We start from the raw sequence: 17,389 nt of genomic DNA, 5'->3' as shown, positions 1-17,389 counted from the left end.
ATTGACACCTGTAATTCCATGATTGTCACAGCCCTAATGTGAAACATGTTAATTCCTTAGTGATGTGGACACAGCGGAACTTGAAGCTCTTGATCCGCTCCACTACAGCCCCATCGATGTGGATGGAGGCATGGTCACACCTCTTTTCCTGTAGTCCACGATTAGCTCCTTTGTCTTGCTGACGTTGAGGGAGAGATTGTTGTCCTGGCACACTGTCAGGTCTCTGACCTCCTACCTATAGGCTGCCTCATTGTCATTGGTGATCAGTCCTACCACCGTCAAGTCGTCAGAGAACTTGATGGTGTTGGAGTCGTGCGTGGCAACGTAGTCATGGGTGAACAGGGAGTAGAGGACGGGGCTAAACACCCACCCCTGAGGGGCCTCCATGTTGATGGTCAGCATGTCGGATAGGCTGTTGCCTACCCTCACCACCTGGGGAGGCCTGTCAGGAAGTCCAGGATTCAGTTGTAGAGGGAGGTGTTTGGTCCCAGGAACCTGAGCTTGGTGATGAGTTTGGAGGGGACTATGGTGTTGAATGAGCTGTAGTCAATGAACAACATTCTCACATGGGTATTCCTTTTGTCCAGGTGGGAGAGGGCAGTGTGGAGTGAAATAGAAATTGCGTCATCTGTGGATCTGTTGGGGTGGTATGCGAATTGGAGTGGGTGTCTGGCAGGATGGTGCTGATGTGAGCTATGACCAGTCTTTCAGCGAATTCCTTGGCTATAGATGTTAGTGCAACGTGGCGATAGTCATTTAGGCAGGTTACCTTGGCGTTCTTGGGCACGTGGACTATGGTGGTATGCATGAAACAAGTTGGTATTACCGACTGGGTCAGAGAGAGGTTGTTAACCTTGTGATTGTTAACCTGTTTAAAGGTATTACATCGGAAAGCGAGATCACACTGTCATCCGGAGCAGCTGGTGCTCTCATACATGGTTAAGTATTGCTTACCTCAAAGCGAGCATAGCTTGTTAGGTGTGGAAACACTGTTGCTTTTATGTATTTTGTTTTGTTGCTTTTTGTGCTATTGCTCTGTCTGCATGCTACGTGTCGCTTGTCCTATGTTGCTCTGAATGTGCTCACTGCTGATTGTCTGGATTGTTATTGTAATTGTTTTTAATAACCTGCCCAGGGACTGGGGTTGAAAATCTACTGGCTGGCTAAAACCAGCACTTTTACTGAAACATTGATAAATATGCACTGTCCCTCTAAAAAAAATGTAAATAAACTCAATAGAAGTCTGGTAGGCTTCTCGCCGCTGGGTTTCCCTTTGTAATCCGTGATAGTTTGCAGAACAGATAGTGTCAGAACCGGCGTAGCAGGATTCGTTCTTAGTCTAGTATTGATGCTTTGCCTGTTTGATGTTTCGGCAGAGGTCGTAGTGGGGTTTCACATAGACGTCCGGATTAATGTCCCTCCTTGAAAGCGTCAGCTCTAGCCTTTAGCTCAGTATGGATGTTGCGAGTAATCCATGGCTTCTGGTTGGGATACGTACGGTCACTATGAAGATGTGGTCATCGATGCACTTATTAATGAATCTGATGTTATCAGATCAATCCTGTATCAGGGCATTATGTCCCTACCACCCTGGCACAGTCCACTGCCACCACATCGAGCCAATTAAGCACTCACACAACCTGATGGAAATGGAGAGGAAGTGGCAGAGAGAGCGAGAGAGAGAGGAGCGTGGAAAACGCTGGCCTAGTGCCTGTTCGCTCTCTGTTTACCTCTCTTTCTCGTTCTCTTTATCTCCGTCTTGCAATTGCTTTCTCAATCTCGCTCTCTTGTTCTCTCTCTGTCACTCTCTTTTCTCTCTCGAATAGGACTCAGGTGTTTGAACATGAACTGTTTCTTTAACGTTTCCCCTTTTCTCCTCTACAGGTTGACTCTGGGCAAGCCGTTGGGCGAGGGCTGCTTTGGCCAGGTGGTGATGGCTGAAGCGTTAGGCATCGATAAGGACAAGCCGAAGGAGGCCATCACAGTGGCCGTGAAGATGCTGAAAGGTACGTGTGAGTGTGTGGGTTGGGGTGTATGTTGTGGCTGGGGTGTGTACATGGGTGTTTTTACTTATTTATGTCTTATGTACACTACATACACTGGCTATATGTGCATACGTGTGTGTGTACCTGTATGTAGGGGTTGTCGAGGTGGGGCTTGGGGGCCCAGGTAATGGTGCTGACAGCGGAATAAATCCAATGCCATTGTGTCTGACTGACTGGTCGCCTCGATCAGACCCATGAAACAGAGACTCATGTGCTGCTGGAGACAATAACTTCAGATTGACTGAATGTCTTTTAAATTCCCTGACTGCTGAAAGAATAGAGGCCTGTGTTTAGTAGTCAAACTGCTATAATGTAATCTAGACCACCACTGTCAGTGAAACATGCTTAATAACGGCACAGATTAAGCTTGTCTGCTTGGACTGTAGGACAGACGGGCTGGGACGTCCTGGGTTATGGGGAAAGAGATGTGGGTAGTGTGTGTGCGTGTGCTTGTCTCTATGCATGAATACGTTTGTGTGTGTGTGATTAAAAAAAAAAAATGTGTGTCTGTTTTGTCCTCAACAGTATAATGATGACTTGTTTCCCCCTCCAGACGATGCTACAGAGAAAGACCTATCTGACCTTGTGTCAGAGATGGAGATGATGAAGATGATTGGGAAACACAAGAACATCATCAACCTACTAGGGGCCTGTACACAAGATGGTGAGTATGAGGGGCTTTACCTTAAAGGGACAATCCACCCAAAACCACAAATTCGTATGATTAACAGTGCGAAAACAAATATTTTTTGTGAACTAATCTTTCCTTTTGCCGTTATAACAACGTTGTTAGCAAAATGTGAAAATCATTGTGTAAATCTGTTCCAGCTCAAGTCTACTAAAAAACCCACAATGCAATTCTCTCTGGGCCGGCTGGCTAGCTAGCTAGCTAGCAAACATAGCTACACACAATAATACCAAAGTCAATATCAGCATGTGGAGCTAGCTAGCAGTAAAATGGCATCAACAAACTGGACGATCAATTTACCCTTGGTATATTTTTCTATGATACTACTATGGATACTTTCATTCATATCCTGGTACTAATATGATACTTTCACTTATACCATCCCATAGTCTGAATCATGGAAATGTACCATGGTTTTGGCTTTGAGGTATGATGGTACTACTATGGTATTGCCATTGTACCTAAATAGTACCATGGTATAAATCTGAATCATGGAGATGTACCACGGTTTTAGATTTGAAGTATTATGGTACTGCCATGCACTTAAGTAATACCATGGTATTGCATAATTTATACCATGGTAGATATGGATCATTGAAATACCATGGTTTTAACCTGCATTATACATTATACCATAACGCACAATTATGATAAATGGTAACAATAATTATCATAAGGTACCATCTTTATTAATTGTGGCAGTATAATGCATTAAATAAATAAACCTCCCAAGGTAAAAAGAGGTTGTTTGGTATTATATTGATTAATTTATATACCAGTGTGGACAAGTTTCTGATAAAGTCAGGCTACTATTGTTGGTCCTAGTTTGTCTGTAACATCAAAAGAAAAAGGGAAATAGTTAGTGTAAAAAAGGGGTAGTACTTTCTGTATATGCCTAGTTAGTAAGTCAGTTGAACGAGAAAGCCAACTGAAGAGAGAAGCACCATATAAACTAAATATTTAGATTTTGAAAATGTATCTATGTGATAAGATGATAATACCTTTTTACAAATATTTTTTTTAGTATATTGGCTATTTAGAACTGTATAAGAGTAGTCAAGTCAGTTGAATGATGGAGAGCCAACTGAAACCTGTATTGAAGAGAGAAGCACCAGATAAACTATCGAAAAAATCTAAGGTTTCAGACTCCCTTCATTCTTCTCACCATACCTTATTCAGGTCCCAAGGTTTAAGAGGGTACACTACACTACCAGACAATGTGTTGTGGTTTTTCACATTGAGCTAAAGGGGTTTAAGAGGGTACTAGGCCTACGCTTTGCCATTGCAGAGTGAGTAGTAAATGTTGCATTTTGTGAGTACCATATATTACTGTTTCTGGTCGTTTTACCTGAAAAACGTTGGGACACAGACCATCATAATGCATTGTAAACAACTACCATGCTTTTGTGTTTCACTACATGCTGCTAGTACAAGACAATGGTATTTTTTTTTAAATATAGAATGTTTTTGTGGTCACTACCATGGCAGGAAAATACAATGGTATTGGTACAAATACCATGATATTTTCCTGCCATGATATTACAATGAATAAAATAGCATGATACTATAATGTTTTTTGGTTCACTACCAGGCAGCAAAATACCATTGTATTGCAACAGTACCATGGTATTTTCCTGCCATGGTAGTGACCAAAAAAACATTATAGTACCATGCCATTTTTATTTTTTTCATTGTACTACCATGGTACATTTTTGTAAGGGTAGGAGTCTCTCAACGAGTTCAACTTGCAGTTTGTCTCTGCCCCAGAGCGAGTGCAGAGTATGTTGATATGTCAACAATGGCCCTGTCCCGCATTTCCCACAAACACACAGGGTGCATTGCAAGATGTAACTTTAAGGAGAAACTGAGTTGGAAAAATTAGGTACACTGTTTAGATTGAGCACATATAAGTGAAATGTATACTTTGTTATGATAATAAACAGATGCACGTATTCAAGACAAGTATGCCCTTACCGTCTATTGGCAATCTGGACTGGACTGTTTTAAAAGTATTATGAAATGTGATAGGGATAACACACTATCTCCACTGACAAGAACCATGTAGCTATGACGCGTTCCTACACGATTTCCTGATTTCATAGACAGAGCACTTAGAAGTTAAATCATGGGGGAAATTGTTATTTTAACCACTGATAGAACATAGGCTTTCACCAAATCAAGTTTCATGATTTTATTTCTGAGGTGGATTATCCCTTTAACCTGTCTAGTCGGAACCACAGCCAGTGAAAGTGCAGGGCCCCAAATTCAAAACAACAAAAATCACATAATTAAAATTCCTCAAGCATACAAGTATTTTACACCATTTTAAAGATAAAATTCTCGTTAATCCAGCCACAGTGTCTGATTTCAAAAAGGATGTACAGTGAAAGCACCACAAACGATTATGTTAGGTCACCACCAAGCCACAGAAAAACACAGCCATTTTTTCCAGCCAAAGACAGGAGTCACAAAAATCAGAAATAGAGAGAATGAATCACTAACCTTTAATGATCTTCATCAGATGACACTCATGGGACTTCATGTTACACAATACATGTATGTTTTGTTTGATAAAGTTCATATAAAAAAATCTGAGTTTACATTGGCGCGTTCAGTAGTTCTAAAACATGCGGTGATATTGCAGAGAGCCATATCAATTTACAGAAATACTCATAATAAACATTGATAATGATATGATTATTATACATGGAACTTTAGATAAACGTCTCCTTAATGCAACCACATTTCAAAAAAACTTTACGGAGAAAGCAAACCATGCAATAATCTGAGTACAGCCTTTAGGCAACAAAGCAGCCAAAAAGATACCCGCCATATTGGGTAGTCAACATTACTCAGAAATAGCATTTTAAATATTCACTTATCTTTGATGATCTTTGAATGCACTCCCAGGAATCCCAGTTCCACCGTAAATGTTTTGATTTGTTTGATAATGTCCATCAGTTATGTCCGAATATCTTCTTTTGTTAGGGCGTTTGGTAAACAAATCCAAAAGCGCGTTCAGGTCGAGCTGAACGTCGGACAAAATGTTCAAAAAGTTCCGTTACAGCCCGTAGAAACATGCCAACCTTAGTATGGAATCAATCTTTAGGATATTTTTAACATAAAACTTCATTAATGTTCCAACCGGACAATTCCTTTGTCTGTTCAAATTAAGTGGAACGTAGCTACCTTTCACGTGAGCGCGCCAGACCGAGGCTGTGGCACTATGCCAGACCACTCACTCAAAGAGCCCTTATGAGCCCCTCCTTTAGAGTATAATCCTCAAAGCAGGTTCTAAATACTGTTGACATCTAGTGGAAGCCTTGGGAAGTGAAACATAACTAATTTCACCCTGTATCTTCAATGGGGGCTGAGTTGAAAAACTACAAACCTCAGATTTCCCACTTCCTAGTTGGATGTATCTCAGGTTTTCTCCTGCCATATGAGTTCTGTTATACTCACATACATCATTCAAACAGTTGTAGAAATTTCAGAGTGTTTTCTATCCAATACTACTAATAAATGCAAATATTAGCATCTGGGACAGTGTAGGAGGCAGTTCACTCTGGGCATGCTATTCATCCAAAAGTGAAAATGCTGCCCCTTATCCCAAAAAGGTTAAAGGACTGGTTCACTTTTTTGATGTAAAGGGCATGTTATAGAAGGTTCCAGACTTTTTGGGAGACGATTTCACTTGGTTTTGAAAAAATGACCCCACCCGCAATAGACTTCCTCATTCCTCATTCCTCGTTCTCCGGTTTCTCATATCACCACAATTAGCACGAGAAAACACGTACATGCTCTGAGGTGGATTATCTCACAAGAAAATGTATCGCTTGAGTCCAAAAAAATGAAATATAACGCTGTGGATAAAGTTTGGAATAAAGTTTGGAATTGCATCACTTACAATAAGGAAGTGAACTACTCCTTTAATGGTCCAATGCAGCCGTTTTTATCTCAATATCAAATCATTTGGTGGCCATTAATAAACACGAACAATGCTCCCAAAACACCCAAATACGTCCTTTGGTTCCATTGTGGTGAAATGAGAAACAAGAAAAAACGCTCATGCTCACACACCGAAATGTATTGCTAGAGTAGAGTTGCCAAGTTCTCTCCCACACACCTACAATGAATATAGTGTTGAACAGAACTCTACCCTCCCATATATTTGTCATTAGTCCATGTTTGCCACTGTCCCCCACAAATTGTTTCAGTCAACATTTAAATCCTGATGCCCAAAATCCCTGCTTGACTCGGTTACTTCTCTCCTACCCACTTTGGAAAGCAGTGGTCAGTCAGTGTGGTTGAGTCCTAAATGAGTGTGTCTCTCTTTCTGTGTGTGTGTGTCAGGCCCTCTGTATGTGATAGTGGAGTATGCCTCTAAAGGGAACCTGAGGGAGTACCTACGTGCCCGCAGGCCCCCTGGCATGGAGTACTCCTACGATATTAACCGCTGCTCAGATGAACAGCTCGCCTTCAAGGACCTGGTCTCCTGTACCTACCAGGTGGCACGGGGCATGGAATATCTGGCCTCGCAGAAGGTGCACACACCACACACAAACACACCATGTTCATTCTCACCATTCTGCTTGGTAGACAGACTTCCATTACATTTAAAAAAAAATGTAACCTTTATTTAACTAGGCAAGTCAGTTAAGAGCAAATTCTTATTTTCAATGACGGCCTAGGAACAGTGGGTTAATTGCCTGTTCAGGGGCAGAACGACAGATTTGTACCTTGTCAGCTCGGGGGTTTGAACTTGCAACCTTCCAGTTACTAATCCAACGCTCTAACCACTAGGCTACTCTGCCGCCCCAAAATATTTCACTGGGCCTTTGTGATAGGGCTTTATAGCTAAAGGTGGTTGTGTAAAAAGTGTGTGTTTATCATTGTGGGAATATTGTCTCCTAAAAACACATCTCTAGCCCTCTGTCCAAATCCCAGCATTGTCTCTCGCTATCACACAAAGCCTTTCTGTGCAGACAACTGAAGAATATATTTTTCACAACAGGGAATGGGCACATAGCCCAACACTCCATCACGCTCCCTCTCACTAGAGGAATCTGTCAGAGGCTAGAGCATACAATCACAGAGTATGTTAAGACACACACATACACACACACACACACACACACTCTGGCAAGCAGTCATGCACAGAGACACACATGCACACCTAGGCACACAAAACAACTTATGTATGTCAAAAATAGTTTTCAGATTCAGGCTTGTTTCTCATGCATGTGCAATGTCGTCATGGTATATTAGGTAGCATGTGGTTAGTTGAATGTGTGTTTTTGGGTTACTACACGTATAAAGCATAAAAGCATTTATTAGCATCGCTTGTTTGTATTTTAGCATTTGCATATATGTATTTATTTGCACAATGAAGTAACTGTATCATGTTCTCTTCTCCTTTTCCCAATCTTTCCACTGGTTTTCCTCTCTTCTTCTACCCTCTTCTGCTTTTTTAACCTTTTTCTCTCCTCTCCATCCACCCCTGCCCTTTCACAATTACCACTGTTATCTTTTCTCCCCTTCTCCTATTTTATCTCCTTCTCTCCATCCAGTGTATACATAGAGATCTAGCAGCGAGGAATGTCCTGGTCACAGAAAGCAACTTTATGAAGATTGCAGACTTTGGCCTGGCCAGAGACGTCCACAACATTGATTACTATAAAAAGACAACTAACGTGAGTATTTGGGGGCATGCTATTCTGTGTGTAAGTTAGTGTTCTGTGGTGTTGTGAGGGGGTGTATGTGACAGAGTTTGGGGTCAATTCCATTTAAATTCTGTTAAAAGTCCAGGTAGTCGATAATGGACCGTAACAGATATGTATGTAGTTGGTGCTGTATATGAACTAATATACTGTACATGGGTTTTAATGTTAAAAATGATTTGTTAGTTTACAATTGTACAATCTATGCTCCCTGCATATAAAATCCACGAAGACTGCCGGAAAGCCCCAAACACAAGATTGTAATTTTTGTAAACTCACATGGTGGAGGAACATACATGTATTGCCTGTAGCCTACTGTACACAGTAAGCTGTAAATGGCACTTCACTTTTTACTATAAACAACAACTGTGAGGATTTTTCTACAATAGTCACAACAATCTTTATAGAATAGAAATGTTATTACATGTGGAAATACATATGAATGAACATTAGCAAGCAAGCAGCAGATGGAACAGAAATGGAATTCTCTCTTCCTTCTCCCCGGTTTTAGCTTGTTTTAGGATATTTACTAGCCCATACCAGTGACAAACATAGCTATGTTATTAACATATGGCAGTACACAAACAAAATCTAGCGAATTTATTTAGCTAAAGTGACTTCAGGAAATATTCACACCCCTTGACTTTTTCCACATTTTGTTGTGTTATAAAGTGGGATTAAAATTGTTTTAATTGTATTTGTTATGCAAATGTGTATAATTGTAGTTCATAAAAGTTAACGAATTTGAAGTTAGAATAGCTTGAACATGTGAGAGTTGGTTTGGTGCCTCTAGCTTGAACAGTTCAATAGTGAATGTTGTGGAGTTTTTCAATGGAAATGTGTATTATTACAGTTCCTAAAATGTTAAAATATTTTTTATTTAGGATAGCCTGAACATGAGAAAGTGGGTTTGGTGATGTTATGCTAATGTATGCTAATGTATTCTGACCCCAATTAGTCAACTGGTCTATTGTTTGGTTGTTAGGCTGTTGGTCGACCTTGAATGTTTTAGTTGAGCAGTAACAAATATATATATTTACGCCCATCTCAGTAAACAAATCCATTGCGGAGGCCTAGGCTAAACCCCAATTTATGCTTGATCCGAAAATGTGGTCAGAGACTACATATGGAGGGTGTGACGCAATTGCAGAGCCTCCAGAGGCATGCAGAGGCAAAAGCGAGCTCTGTACCACATCGCCATGCTCCTCCCAAATGTTTTATTTTTTATTTAACCTTTATTTAACTAGGCAAGTCAATTAAGAAGACATTCTTATTTACAATGACGGCACAATGCAGGGTGTATCTATATAAAAAAATACACTTTTAAATAATTTGACCAATTGATTGGTCTAAAGAACAAACGGCTTTAGGTCGACCAAGATTATTTTTGGTCGGGGAGATCCCTAGTCTTAAACTGGTTAGTATTTATGTGGTTGGTCATTAGTTGTGTTGTTCAGTAGTTGTCTGTTTTATTATTTATTTAACTAGGCAAGTCAGTTAGGAACAAATTCTTATTTACAATGACGGCCTACCAGGGAACATTGGGTTAACTGCCTTGTTCAGGGGCAAAACGACAGATTTGTACCTTGTCAGTTGTGGGTTTGTGGTCAGTAGTTGTTGCTACGCAACAGTTGCCTTGGCTGGCCTGCTCCCTCTATGGCTAAAGCCAGTGTAAAAAAACATGCTAACATATACAGTACATTTGTTATTTTAAATTAAATAAGTACTGCACTGAGGTTAACTAGGTCTGTTGCGGTGACCTTATTACCGCCACACCGGCAGTCATGACCGCAGTCAAATTCCACGTGACCGCACTCTGGACATGGCTAACGACCATCAGGTCACACAGGGCTCGTCTCTAACCACTCTTCAATGCAATGTATCACAACCGGCCATGATCGGGAGTCCTATAGGTTGGCGCACAACTGGCCCAGCATCGTCCGAGTTTGGTGAGGGTTTGGCCGGAGTGGCTTTACTTGGCTAATCGCGCTCTAGCGACTCCTTGTGGCGGGCCGGGCGCCTGCAGGCTGACCTCGATCGTCAGGTGAACGGTGTTTACTCCGACACATTGGTGCTGCTGGCTTCCGGGTTAAGCAGGCGGGTGTTAAGAAGTACGATTTGGCGGTTCATGTTTCGGAGGATGCATGACTCGACCTTCGCCTCCCAAGCTCATTGGGGAGTTGCAGCGATCTTGCTTTTTTTTTGTTGACTCGCCTCACGGTGATTTATCAATTTGAACAAAGAAGTTCAACAACAGGTCGAAACTGAGTGGAAACATGGCCTTACACATATTATAGCCCAAGCCCAAAAAATAACCTGAATTAAAATGATTGTGCTGTTATACAATACATAGCCTACCGCATATGTTACACACAGCAGAAAAAAAAACTGATTTAAGGAGTCTTTGGTTCATAATTGGTTTTTATTAATTCTAGTAATCGCATTTTAGTGTGTATTATTATGCATACTGGATGGACTGGTTTCCTTATGCTGTGCTCCAAACTTAATATCCATGAGTCTGGGAGAGAACATATGAGGTGATGCAGGGCAGTTTACGGAGCTAACCTACATGTTTATTTGACACATTACCTTTAGCATTTCCATCTCCTCTCTTTCCTCCATTCCTTTCCTGAGTGCACAGTGATGGGGCTGTCAACAGTTAAATTAAATATGTTTTGTTGTGAAAACATTTTATTTGACTTCACTGCATCACATCCAGCCGTGATTGAGAGTCCCATAGGGCGGCGCACAATTGGCCCAGCGTCGTCCGTGGTAGGCAGTCATTGTAAATAATTTTTTCTTAATTGACTTGCCTAGATAAAGATAGATAAAGGTTCAAATTAAAAATACATTTAAAAAAAATCCCAAACAGATTTCACTGGGTTTCCCAAATTAGGGACTGGGTAGTTGCAGAAACAGGGTTGGAGAGCCCATGGCATACAGAGTTTGGGCGTAACGTCACTTGTCGCGCAGCGAGAGGCTGCATGCTCCTCAAACAGTGGTTGATGCATGGAGTGAAATAACCAGAGTAGCCTACCCGCATGATTGAAAAGAGGGCTCTAGTCGCTAGTTGAGTACACACGGATGACATGGCTTTACCCCCTGCCCATTTGATAATGGGCCATTCTAAATTGAAACAGAAGTCTGTTGGGGAAAATATATAACACTTGATGAGAGAACAGCGTGTGCAACCTGAGGCAAGGAACAGAGCGCACAACTTTTTGCGACTTTCTCAAATCATCGATAGCCTATAGTCGCATCATGCAGCCCATATATGTTTTGATTTCTAAAAGACATTAAGGTTTGTGTCATTCGCAACCAAAGTTGCCAAATAACTTTAAATCTAGCGTATAGGACCTGTTTCAAATTATCACTTTTACACTCAACATAGCCACTTCATATGCCCACTCGCTCCAGAATGTAAAAAACATTCTTTCTATTTTATTCAGCTTCAAGTTTAATTATATTCTTCTCACTATAAAATCAAATGGGGTGGCAGGGTAGCCTAGTGGTTAGAGCGTTGGACTAGTAACCGGAAGGTTGTGAGTTCAAACCCCCGAGCTGACAAGGTACAAATCTGTCGTTCTACCCCTGAACAGACAGTTAACCCATTGTTCCCAGGCCGTCATTGAAAATAAGAATGTGTTCTTAACTGACTTGCCTGGTTAAATAAAGGTAAAATTAAAATTAAATATAATGTGAAATAATGGCATTGGACTTGAGCATATATTGTCTGCTAAATGAACAAGCCAACAGCTTATGCCATGGCACATAGTCAAATAACATACAGTAGGCCAACGCATACTGTTCTTCTGAAATACATTTTCTTCATATCATGTTTCTTTAGACCTGCCTAAAATAAATGGATTTTATACTTTTTAAAATGTAGATGTTCCTAATGCGTGCGTGTTTATGTTAATTAACAGTCCATTCTTTTGCATGACCCTAAATCTGACCCACAAAACGTATTTGCTAGATTCATGATAGTGTTGTTAGACAAAGCAAGGAAAGTGAACTTCAAAACCTGATGTCATTTTATTGGAATTAGCAGCTGTTGTTGGTAAATAATGAATCTGCTAGCTTCTGACATGACGTACTGCATCTAGAGAGAGATCAGTTGGTGTGTTACTAAAACAGCATTATCTATTGATTGGTCGAAGCTATTCCTAATATTTTTTCAGTTTTGAAAAGCAGAGAAAGATTTTATACACTGTTTTTGTCTGACTTGTCCGGGGGGAGTGGTCAAAACGACAGTTGTTTGGAAACGGATGGGGGAAAAATGTGTTAATGTGTTAATTCATGAGATCCGTAGGGGATATTTTTGTTCCGTGAACAGATTTGAATAGCGGAGAAGGAGATGAAAGTGTCGCACCCTCTCCAACAAGTTAGACAAAACGTTGGAAGTGTTCAAAATTTCAGCTGTTTATTGAAAGTTACAGAAAATGTTGTGGTTGCTAAAACAGCTGTAACTTTATCAAAATAAGATATTTGTTTAAAAAAAGGATTAAATACATACAAATGTGTTTCCTGATCTTTCTTAAATCTCAGTGAATTTGTTATTCAATATGTTTGTTTGGGCTAATAGCAGTAAGGCCAATTTCTTTTCTCCATACAATATATATTTTTATACTTCAAGGGGTCTTATAATTTAAAATCTAATAGCTAAACTACCCTGGCTTAGAGTTAAGTTACGTAATCACACTGGTCATGGCTAGTCTACATACAGTGGGGCAAAAAAGTATTTAGTCAGCCACCAATTGTGCAAGATCTCCCACTTAAAAAGATGACAGGCCTGTAATTTTCATCATAGGTACACTTCAACTATGACAGACAAAATGAGGGGGAAAAATCCAGAAAATCACATTGTAGGATTTTTTTATGAATTTATTTGCAAATTATGGTGGAAAATATGTATTTGGTCACCTACAAACAAGCAAGATTTCTGGCTCTCACAGACCTGTAACTTCTTCTTTAAGAGGCTCCTCTGTCCTCCACTCGTTACCTGTATTAATGGCACCTGTTTGAACTTGTTATCTATATAAAAGACACCTGTCCACAACCTCAAACAGTCACACTCCACTATGGCCAAGACCAAAGAGCTGTCAAAGGACACCAGAAACAAAATTGTAGACCTGCACCAGGCTGGGAAGACTAAATCTGCAATAGGTAAGCAGCTTGGTTTGAAGAAATCAACTGTGGGAGCAATTATTAGGAAATGGAAGACATACAAGACCACTGATAATCACCCCGATCTGGGGCAAGATCTCACCCCATGGGGTCAAAATGATCACAAGAACGGTGAGCAAAAATCCCAGAACCCAACGGGGGGACCTAGTGAATGACCTGCAGAGAGCTGGGACCAAAGTAACAAAGCCTACCATCAGTAACACACTACGCTGCCAGGGACTCAAATCCTGCAGTGCCAGACGTGTCCCCCTGCTTAAGCCAGTACATGTCCAGGCCCGTCTGAAGTTTGCTAGAGAGCATTTGGATGATCCTGAAGAAGATTGGGAGAATGTCATATGGTCAGATGAAACCAAAATATAACTTTTTGGTAAAAACTCAACTCGTCGTGTTTGGAGGACAAAGAATGCTGAGTTGCATCCAAAGAACACCATACCTACTGTGAAGCATGGGGGTGGAAACATCATGCTTTGGGGCTGTTTTTCTGCAAAGGGACCAGGACGACTGATCCGTGTAAAGGAAAGAATGAATGGGGCCATGTATCTTGAGATTTTGAGTGAAAACCTCCTTCCATCAGCAAGGGCATTGAAGATGAAACGTGGCTGGGTCTTTCAGCATGACAATGATCCCAAACACACCGCTCGGGCAACGAAGGAATGGCTTCGTAAGAAGCATTTCAAGGTCCTGGAGTGGCCTAGCCAGTTTCCAGATCTCAACCCCATAGAAAATCTTTGGAGGGAGTTGAAAGTCCGTGTTGCCTAGCAACAGCCCCAAAACATCACTGCTCTAGAGGAGATCTGCATGGAGGAATGGGCCAAAATACCAGCAACAGTGTCTGAAAACCTTGTGAAGACTTACAGAAAACATTTGACCTCTGTCATTGCCAACAAAGGGTATACAACAAAGTATTGAGAAACTTTTGTTATTGACCAAATACTTATTTTCCACCATAATTTGCAAATAAATTCATTAAAAATCCTACAATGTGATTTTCTGGAATTTTTTTCTTCTCATTTTGTCTGTCATAGTTGACGTGTACCTATGATGAAAATTACAGGCCTCTCTCATCTTTTTAAGTGGGAGAACTTGCACAATTGGTGGCTGACTAAATACTTTTTTGCCCCACTGTACCTTAAAGTTGCAACAGCATTTCTAGCTTAAACAGTGTAAGAGTTGCGTGCTAAATAATAAAAAGTCAGAGGTATGATGACGAGTTAAACCCGGGAATTTTGCATCGCAAGTCCCACGAAATATGAAGCATGATGAAGATTTAGAACGGAACCAGTGTTTTGTTCAAAAGCTGAGGAATTGGAGGTGGAGAAATGTAACCACTCAACAACAAAAAAGAAAAACAACAAAAAAAACATTTTAAAAAATCGGTGAGCTATGGATACAAAATTGAAATGTTATCCATATTCAGAGGTTAAACAGTATCTGTTTAAAATGACCTTGTTTAGAAACAATTGAGTAGAACAAGCATATTTTTAGGGTTCTGATGGGGTATGACAAATTGGACTAAGTGCATTTATTATATATAGTGCATTTGGAAACTATTCAGACCTTGACTTTTTCCACATTTTGTTACGTTACAGCCTTATTCTAAAATGGATTAAATAGTTTTTTCCCCCTCAATCTACACACAATACCCCATAATGACAAAGCAAAAACAGGTTTAGACATTTTTGTAAATGCATGGTGTTAAATATTTTTATATTCATATATTCATGTCATTGACACTTACAAATAATTAAAATGTAGTTGCTAGTAGAATGTTATAATGCGAATGTCATGTAAAAAAAAAAAAACTTTTCATACATTGTTTTAGAACTAAACCTCCCTTGCACTGCACTGCTTTGTAACACCTTTTGCTCAGTTGTTTCAGTGGGCTGGCCCTCATCTGCTCTGTAAGCAAATTATTCCCATAGTTCACTTCTGGAGACAGTTTTGTCAACAAGCTGCGGGCATGGAGGTATGATATCTTCTTTAGAAGAAGCCATGTTGTCTGCATTCTCTCTCCTCTCGCTTGCTCCTCAAAAGTGGCTTGCACTGTCAGCTGCAAGTGCAAGCATGGCTGGCTTACTACGGCCCCGTTAAGATTCAGACAAATTACTAGACATACAGATTGATGGATCGAGTCTATGACGTGAGACAGATTTGACTGAAGTACCGAAAGTAACAGAACGTCTAGTTCCGAACCGTTATTCGTGTTCTAGTATTTAATAAGTACCGAAGGGTCGGTGTACCGTGCAACACCAAAGTAAACGTTGTTAAACTGGAACCCAGTTGTCATTTCGAGTTAACACTTCCCTCCCTCCCTTCTCAGTCTTGGCAGAGATTGGAGGTTCCCAGACCATCAGTAAATGCAGTGCTTATAGAGTGGCTCTGTGCCTCTCTTGTTCCTTCACTTCCATAGCCACTTGTCCAAACAGCCCGAGAGAGAGAGAGAGAGAGGGACAGATACTGAAAGAGATGGAGAGCAGAGTGCTTGTCATCTTCATAGTAGACCCCCAGTAGCATTCGTCCCATTCCCACTGTAGAGCATAGCACAGCCTGCTGCTTTTTCATTACACATACTATAATGCAGAGAACCTAGCCTAGTTGAAACAACCACCCACAACCGCATGGGCCATAGACAGTTGGTGATGGTGAGGATGTAGTCTAGGAGAAAATATACTTATTTCAGAAGGTGTATTAAAAAGGTAGGGGCAGATATAATGTTAATCATCATGACGTTTCCTCTATGAGGACGGATATCATCACCATCTATGAGGGCCTCCTAACCCTATCTGGGAAAGCTGATTACCTGGCGGGTCAATCAAGGCAAAATAATATTGTAATAGATGGTATCTAGGAAAGTCAAAGTGAAATATGGCCAGAATCAGAGACAAAGTTCATAACTTGCGAGGTGAAGAGGAGGATTATTTAAAATACTGTTTGAAGAGGTAGCGTTTCAGAAGTTTTCGGAAGATGGGCAGGGACTCTGCTGTCCTAGCTTCAGGGGAAAGCTGGTTCCACCATTGGGCTGCCAGGACAGTAGAGCTTTGGAGGGCCAAGAGACCTGAGGTGGCAGAACTGAGTGCTTGAGTTGGGTTTGAGCATCGCCTGAAGGTAGGGATGGGCAGTTCCTCTTGCTGTTCCGTAGGTAAGCGCCATGGCCTTGTAGTGGATGCGAGCTTCGACTGGAAACCAGTGGAGTGTGCGGAGGAGCGGGGTGACATGAGAGGACTTGGGAAGGTTGAAAATAAGTTGCAGGTGTTTGATGGCACAAACAGGGAGCCCAGCCAACAGCAAGTTGCAGATGTCCAGACGGGAGGGGACAAGTGCCTGTATTAGGACCTGCTCCGCGTCCTGTGTGAGGTAGGGCCGCACTCTACGGATGTTGTAGAGCATGAACCTGCAGGAGCGAGTCACTGCTTTGATGTTTGTAGAGAACGACAGGGTTTTGTCCTGGGTCACCCTAAGGTTCTTTGCACTTTGGGAGGGCAACACTGGAGTTGTCAGCCGTGATGGAGAGGTCTTTGAGCGGACAGGCCTTCACCAGAAGGAAGAGCAGTTCCGTCTTGTTGAGCTTGAGGTGGTGGGCCAAAATCCAAGTTGAGATATCTGGGGGAGAGGGAGGGGGGTGATAGCAGAGATAGGAGAGACCATGTGAGGATATGATGGAGCCGAGTGACTTGGTGTATAGACAGAAGAGGAGAGGCCCTACAACCGAGCCCTGGGGGACACCAGTAGTGAGAGGACGTGGTGCAAAC

General features: G+C 41.3%; 1 protein-coding gene across 7 annotated transcripts in view; it reads left to right on the top strand.

The window, feature by feature from the left end:
- The window catches only part of LOC112252740 (fibroblast growth factor receptor 2), a 104,479-nt gene that overhangs the window by 66,977 nt on the left and 20,113 nt on the right, over window positions 1-17,389 (top strand). For all 7 annotated transcript variants that reach the window (XM_024424253.2, XM_024424251.2, XM_024424250.2 and 4 more), the window contains 4 exons: window positions 1,885-2,006; window positions 2,599-2,709; window positions 7,087-7,277; window positions 8,304-8,426. In XM_024424253.2, coding sequence (XP_024280021.1) covers window positions 1,885-2,006; window positions 2,599-2,709; window positions 7,087-7,277; window positions 8,304-8,426 — 547 coding nt within the window. The remainder of the gene's footprint in view (window positions 1-1,884; window positions 2,007-2,598; window positions 2,710-7,086; window positions 7,278-8,303; window positions 8,427-17,389) is intronic.

The sequence above is a fragment of the Oncorhynchus tshawytscha genome, linkage group LG06 (assembly GCF_018296145.1).
Source record: "Oncorhynchus tshawytscha isolate Ot180627B linkage group LG06, Otsh_v2.0, whole genome shotgun sequence".
Taxonomy (NCBI): domain Eukaryota; kingdom Metazoa; phylum Chordata; class Actinopteri; order Salmoniformes; family Salmonidae; genus Oncorhynchus; species Oncorhynchus tshawytscha.
The sequence above is the reverse complement of the archived record's forward strand: the minus strand, read 5'-3'. Positions and strand labels throughout refer to the sequence as shown.